Source organism: Nanorana parkeri, unplaced genomic scaffold (genome assembly GCF_000935625.1).
Source record: "Nanorana parkeri isolate BGI_ZX_2015 unplaced genomic scaffold, ASM93562v1 scaffold555, whole genome shotgun sequence".
Classification (NCBI taxonomy): domain Eukaryota; kingdom Metazoa; phylum Chordata; class Amphibia; order Anura; family Dicroglossidae; genus Nanorana; species Nanorana parkeri.
Genome location: NW_017306823.1, coordinates 56,706 through 63,790, shown reverse-complemented (window position 1 = coordinate 63,790; position 7,085 = coordinate 56,706). Strand labels below are relative to the sequence as shown.

The 7,085-nt window shown below is 39.1% G+C and overlaps 1 protein-coding gene across 1 annotated transcript in view; it reads right to left on the bottom strand.

The window, feature by feature from the left end:
* Nucleotides 1-6,859, bottom strand: part of RFTN2 (raftlin family member 2) — a 29,338-nt gene extending 22,479 nt beyond the window's left edge. Inside the window, exon 1 of the mRNA XM_018562009.1 lies at nucleotides 6,511-6,859. Within this exon, the coding sequence (XP_018417511.1) occupies nucleotides 6,511-6,649 (139 nt within the window). The 5' untranslated portion in view covers nucleotides 6,650-6,859. The remainder of the gene's footprint in view (nucleotides 1-6,510) is intronic.
* Nucleotides 6,860-7,085: the final 226 nt, after the last annotated feature.

Below are 7,085 nucleotides of genomic sequence, written 5' to 3'. Positions count from 1 at the left end.
CTGATCAAAAGTTTACATACCCCAGTTCTTAATACGGTGTGTTGCCCCCTTTAACATCAATGACAGCTTGAAGTCTTTTGTGGTATGTGTGGATGAGGCTCTTTATCTTCTCAGATGGTAAAGCTGCCCATTCTTCCTGGCAAAAAGCCTCCAGGTCCTGTAAATTCTTGGGCTGCCTTGCATGAACTGCACGTTTGAGATCTCCCCAGAGTGGCTCAATGATATTGAGGTCAGGAGACTGAGATGGCCACTCCAGAACCTTCACTTTATTCTGCTGTAGCCAATGACAGGTCGACTTGACCTTGTGTTTAGGATCATTGCCATGTTGGAATGCGCAGCTTCCGGGCTGATGCATGCAAATTGTCCTCCAGTATCTTTTGATAACATACTGCATTCATCGTGCCATCAATTCTGACCAACTTTCCTGTGCCTTTGTAGCTCACACATCCCCAAAACATCAGCAATCCACCTCCGTGTTTCACAGTAGGAATGGTGTACTTTTCATCATAGGCCTTGTTGACTCCTCTCCAAATGTAGCGTTTATGGTTTTGGTCTCATCACTCCAAATGACTTTGTGCCAGAAGGTTTGAGGCTTGTCTCTGTGCTGTTTGGCGTATTGTAAGCGGGAGAGTTTGTGGCATTTGCATAGTAATAGCTTTCTTCTGGCGACTCGACCATGCAGCCCATCTTTCTTCAAGTGCCTCCTTATTGTGCATCTTGCAACAGCCACACGACTTGTTTTTAGAGTGTCCTTTATTTCACCTGAAGTTATTTGGTTTACCTGACCATGCTTTGGTTTCAACAGAACCCCTCATGTTCCGCTTCTTGATTAGAGTTTGTACACTGCTGATTGGCATTCTCAATTCCTTGGATATATTTTTACATCCCTTTCCTGTTTCCTATACGGTTCAACTACCTTTTCCCGCAGGTCCTTGGACATTTCTTTTGCTTATATATATATAAGGAAACAAATCATACATTATAAACAGGCATGCAGAAATCCCAGGTGCCCCGCATCCAATGCTCCTTAAAAATTACAGCTGCTGCCTAACTGAGTTTTTCTCTAGTCTAGTCTTTCAATGGAGCTGGAAAAGTATCAGTACTTGTAACAAGTATGGTATTTGGTATCTGTGCATCCCTACTTTAAACAGTATGGTCACAAAAAATATACCAGTTTCCCTGATTTAGTGATCTTGTAAAAATAAAGGGTAATAGTAATCACTACAGCATAATATCTTTGCATTGCATTCTTTTAATTTACAGGAAGGAATAACACAGGACGGATGTGTAGTATTGTCTGAGATGTAGGAAGTTACTGTTTCCTATCAAGGAGCTTGAATGGTTTAGTAAACTGTCTGCCTCAAGTTCAATAACTGATTGTCAGTTCAGTGTTGTATGTTCTACTCAGTATAAATGTAATTACAGTTCAGAACAAATCTAGTAGTAATCATATTTTACAGTATGATAGCTTTTCATGTTTTTATCTGTGTTTATTGAAATACTTTTATCTGTATGATAATCATATCACTAAGGATGACTAATCAAGATTGAATAGGAATGAAGCAGATAGTCAAAGAATGTGACAGGCTAAGTTCCCCGATATAGGAAGGGGGGTGGCAGTTGGCTCCTGTCTAAATTGTCCATGATGACACCAATCCAGTACCCCGGTTAGGTGGGCAGGGTTCCTAGTAGTGGGTGATGTCTGGGATGCCACCATGGCTTTTGGGAAGTCATAACATGGCCCTCTTTAGTCTGGGTAGTTTATAGGCCCATAGGATATGAATGAATGTCATGTTTACTGTTTTCAGAAATATGATCTATATTGTGAGAGCCTCCAGTAGATATAGAATGTGAGAGAGAATATTTATCTTCAAAATGCTACATCCCCCTAAAACAGGAGAAGAGGCCTGAATGCCAGTGTGTAAGGATTTGTTTTATTTTATGTAGGGAGAGGGGTGTTAACCAAGAATGTAAAGAATGTAGTTCAAACATCTTGAGGGATAAAAGTGCCAAGGTAGTTAATATCAAATTGGGACCACTTGAACGAGAAATTGTTACACGAGTTTTTACATATTCTAGGTGGGATTAAAACATTCGATGCTTCTGATTTCTCATGATTAATCTGGAAGTTCTGCTTGAATTCTAACATTTTTGGTCATCCTTAATTATCAAGTATAGGGGCAAGTGAACTTCTTAAAGAGATTTCTCCAATTTCCCACCATTGGATTAAAAATAATCATAGTTTAACATAATAATAATGATTTAATCATACTTATTGAGTCCCGCTTACATCAATACTTTGTTGACCTAAACACACATCTAGAGAGGTGCCCAAAAGGAAATATAGGAGAAATGTGAATACTGACCAGTGCACGCAGGAACGCCAGCAACAAAGCCAGCATTAAGCCAAAAAAAACACTTTTTTTTTAAAGCCTATCCCACCTCAAACTAACCACTCAACCATCACATTCTGAAAAACAGCTACCTCCTTATGTATCACTTGCCACCCCCTTTTAGATTGTAAGCCCTCAGGGGCAGGGCCCTCATTACCATCTTGTCTTGAATTGTATTGTGATTGTAATGTCCTTATATTGTAAAGCGCTGTGCAAACTGTTGGCGCTATATGCATCCTGTATTATAATAATAATAATAAAAAAAGGTATGAGGCATATGGGTAACATCAGCAGCTGCTACTGGGCATAGAAGGCAATGCTAAACAAAAAAACTTTTCTTCTGTGGAGCACCTAAAAACTAAAGCAACAATGGCACTGAGGACAAGAAAGGACAGATGGGGAAAAACTAAGCATATATATGTAAAACATACATGTATATTTGACTTTACTTCTATAAACTCTTCAAAAAGGTAATTTAGGTTTGTAAGTTCCTTAGATTGGTATCTTAACCCATTATCTCAAAGTAACACATGCACACACTCTGGGAAGAGTAAACAAGCAGGAAAAGGAAGGAGCTTTTCTGATCATTTTACTAACATACTTTTGCCAACAGCAAAACTGCGAGCTCTTCCCCAGAGTAAAGCAATCTGTAAAAATTAGGCAGTGCATGCTTGCTAATGAAAGATTGGTCTGCAAACATTTAAGTCCACATCGGGAGCTTGCATGTTTGTGTCTATAAAAGAAGAAGGGGGAGAGCTGAAGGCGCCAGTTGTCTTGGGGAGGAAACAATAACGATCAGCTGGGAAAATCCATTCCAACGATCAACTTTCTCCCCTTTCTCCCGAGCAGGGTCAGGATCATGGAAGGCCTACAGACATCCAAACTATTCCTTCTGTTAGCAAAAGTACCGAATCCACACAGTTAAGTGGTACAGTAATTTAAGCAAATAACTTATGTGTGTGTAACAGTTTTGCACCATTGAAGAATAACTTTGACTTTGGTTTGTTGGATAATGTCTCCGTACCACAAATATCAAATAATACCACAGATTAACAGGATTAAAGAAGGACTCCAGGCAAAAAATGTATTAACCCTCGCGGTAGGGCTACCCCCACATTACAAGGGCTAACTGCTTGTTTTCGTCTAGGTAAAAAAATGTATACTCACCCGATCCTCTGAGCCAGTTTGCTCTTAGACCAGTCCTTCCATCCTTGCTCCCACTCCACTGCAGCGGTCTAAAGCTGGCCATACACTAGTAGATTTCCGAAGGAACTTTCATACAAAAGATCTTTTGTTTGACTTTCTGTTAGCTGATGGGGTCAAATCGATGCTCGATTTCGACCATAGTGGCAATAAAACTCGAATCAGCAGGATGGAAATGTTTTATCTAACAAATGAAATTCTAACAGTAAATGCGGTTTTCATTTGGGAAACTCCATTCTTTTAAAAATCAAATCTTAAAATCAAACGGAATTTAGTTCGGCATTTGTCACGTGTCTGATGGCATTATTGGGTGGTAAACAAAGATCTTTCATTGGTAAAGAAAGCTCTTTTGTTTGGATATCTACTAGTGTATAGCCAGCTTAAGGATCCTCGGATCATCATGTCCAATACACTGTGTATAGGACATGAGGACACCAAGGGAAATAACATCGCTGCAACGTATGAGGAGACAGGCTGTTGGGAGCACTGTGACAGCCGGCCGACTACGAGGTTTGGGTAAGTATAAAAAAAACAAAAACTGAGCAGTTAACCCTTGCAGTGAGGGGGTAGCCCCACTGCAAGGGTTAATAAAAGTTTTGCACAGAGTTCTTATTTAATAGTCCATGATGGAGTAATATACATTAAATAAAGCATAATAAACCATATCCAGTCACAGAGGTGAACATGCAATTGCGCTGTAATTGTTCATGCCCCTGAATGAGAAAACACACACAAGTGACTGACTGCTGTAGGGAACACTGCAGCTTAGCAAATGTTCTGTGTCTTATGTAAGCAAGCAACACATGAAGGCTCTGAAGAGAACTAAGATGAAGCATTTAGCTCCAGAGCTCAGACAACTGCAACTGCTGTGGTACTGTTGTGCTTTTATATGGATATTGAGCTTAAAGCGCACCTGTCTTTTGGCTATGCAAAGACATAGACCCAGTTTAATAACAACCACAACAGCAGCACATTCTCACTTTTCCTTCTCTCCCACACTGCTTTATTAGGCCGTGGGACAGAATAGAAATACCCAGAATGTCTGGATGTGGTAGAGCATGTCATTCACTCACCTGTATGACAATACTGACGCTTAGGGATTACGCACTAAGGCACCCAGCACTCCCGCACTCCCATGTGTGGGCAGGAGAGAGTTCTTAGCACTGTGTAAGCTCAAAGTGGTGTCTTGGAGCTTACAAATACTTCAATCTCTTCTCTCGCAGTGGCCGAAAGGAATGAAAAAAAAGTAAACAGAAAAAATTAGTGGTGCAACTTGTTGATTTGCCCTGCACTGGTAGCAGACTAATTGACTTTAAAGACACAACCACAGTTAAAATGGCTCTGAGAAAAGGTCAGGAAGGTGGAGGGAAATAATAAGAATTTATGGGAAAGCCCACTGAACTTCAAGACAGATGGAAAATAGTGCAAATTTCTTGCAAATAACTGTGAATTTGCAGTAACCTCAGTGGAATCAGCTTTAGTAGTCTTAGTATTTAAATTTCACTATAATTTACATGTATAAATCCTGACAAAGAGATCTAAGGAATCCCGAAAGCTTGCATCTTTAATAACTTAGATAAGACAATAAAGGATATCACTTAAACTCCAAATGTTCGGCACTAATCGTTGGCTAACCCGGTACAACACCCTGTACTACTACTTGGTTAAACTGCTATAGAAACTGTTAGAATTAAAGTGTTATAAAGCAAAGATGTTCCTTGTACAATGTCATAGCACTGATAAGTAAACTAAAGCAAATCTAAAATGTTATCTGTTGGGCGCCATCAAAGGGCAGGATCTTTGTTTAGGCAAAGACATTCATTGACTGACTTCCTGAACATCACCCTTTGACAGCACCCTGGCTGTGTTTGAGTGCCAGGAGCCACAGGAAACCTAGGGCTTCTGACAGTAAGCTTGACATAATTGCTAGTATCAGTTTAGGTAACAGGATGGCTTGGGGGGTGTAAATTAGGTAACATAAGTTGCACTTTAGGCACAATAGATTCATTTGACCTATGAATGTACTCACATTACTTTAAAAGGGGAAAAAAGAGTACATTTAATTGCTTTTGAGCTGTATTTATATAAGAAGAATTTCAACATTTACATTTATTTAAAAAAAAAGTCATATACCATCATAGCTTCAGATGGTAATTATATTATATTCAGAAAGTACTGGAAAAGTAAATCAACAATATAAAATTTTCAGTTAGGGCAGGATAAAAGGCCTTAGAATTTATACAGAACAGAGAGGTCTATGTTCCCAGAGGGCAGCCATCTGGCCTTGTTTATTTGTGTTTTCAACTTGATCTGGTATTTCACTACGTTGCTTGGGCATCCTAGAGACGAGGGGCCTCTTGCAAAACATGCTCTGCATAAAAAAGAAGTGAAAAGCGAGGGAAGAAAGCGTGTTTTTCACTGTCAGTTCTGTATGTGCTCCTAAACTCGGCACAATATTTAACAGCTTATTCTTAAACTGTTCTTTTAAACTGCAACCAAATACTTTGCAGTGACTTGTTTTTTTAAGGTTTAAATATTCTATGTAACACAAGTAGCTAAGAATTATCTATGGTGTATAAAAGGGGTAAAAAAACGCTGAACACCCAATATGCTGTAAAGTGCCACAAATAAGTAAAACTGTTCATTATTTCTGTACTTTAAAAAAATAAGTCTACATAAACTTTTTCACTTTTATATTGTAGCAGATTATATAGGATTTCATATTAATCAAACCATTTGAAACAATAGAACAATAACAACCATTTGTGTATAACTGTCACTGAAAAGTGGCAACCAAATAGGAGATTGGAATTTACAACTCTGGATGTAAATATATGTAATGTAAATGTTATTGAACTGAAACATTTAAATTATGATTGCTTTATGTATGTATTATGTATGTAAGTGTACATACCTTCTAAAGAAAAATCCAGTAACACATATTCATAGGCTAGGTCGGTTTTTGTCTCGACTTGTGGCCTTTTTAACGTTGAGAAAATTTTTCCAGGGCTGCTGTCATCGGAATCTTCCAGTTTCCTTAGTCCACACCCCATGGCAAACTTTGCATTCAATAAACTTTGACAAAAGAGAATATAGCTGGCCACCGTGAATCAAACCTCTTCAATATCTCATTACTCATCTTCCATATTTGAAAGTGCTAGATTGTGAGAGTAGCTGCGTTCATATTTGGAAGCATGGGCTTGCCCAATTCCCCATGCAGGCTGTGGGGGAGAGCTGTAAGATACAGCTACACAGACACTGAAAAGAGTTTAGTGAAGACTTTTCATGCCACGTCAAATTGCAGCCAGCCCCCTATCCTTTTTCTGTGCAGCAGACACCAATAGTTCTTTGTCCTCCAAAGTATCCTCCCCTTCTGGCTAGCAGTTGGGAAGGCAATTAAGAACTGACATATAAGGGAGAACACTTTTTGCTCAGCTATTCACATAAGGTACGCTGCTCTTCTGCTTCAGATGAGATTTCATACCAGCT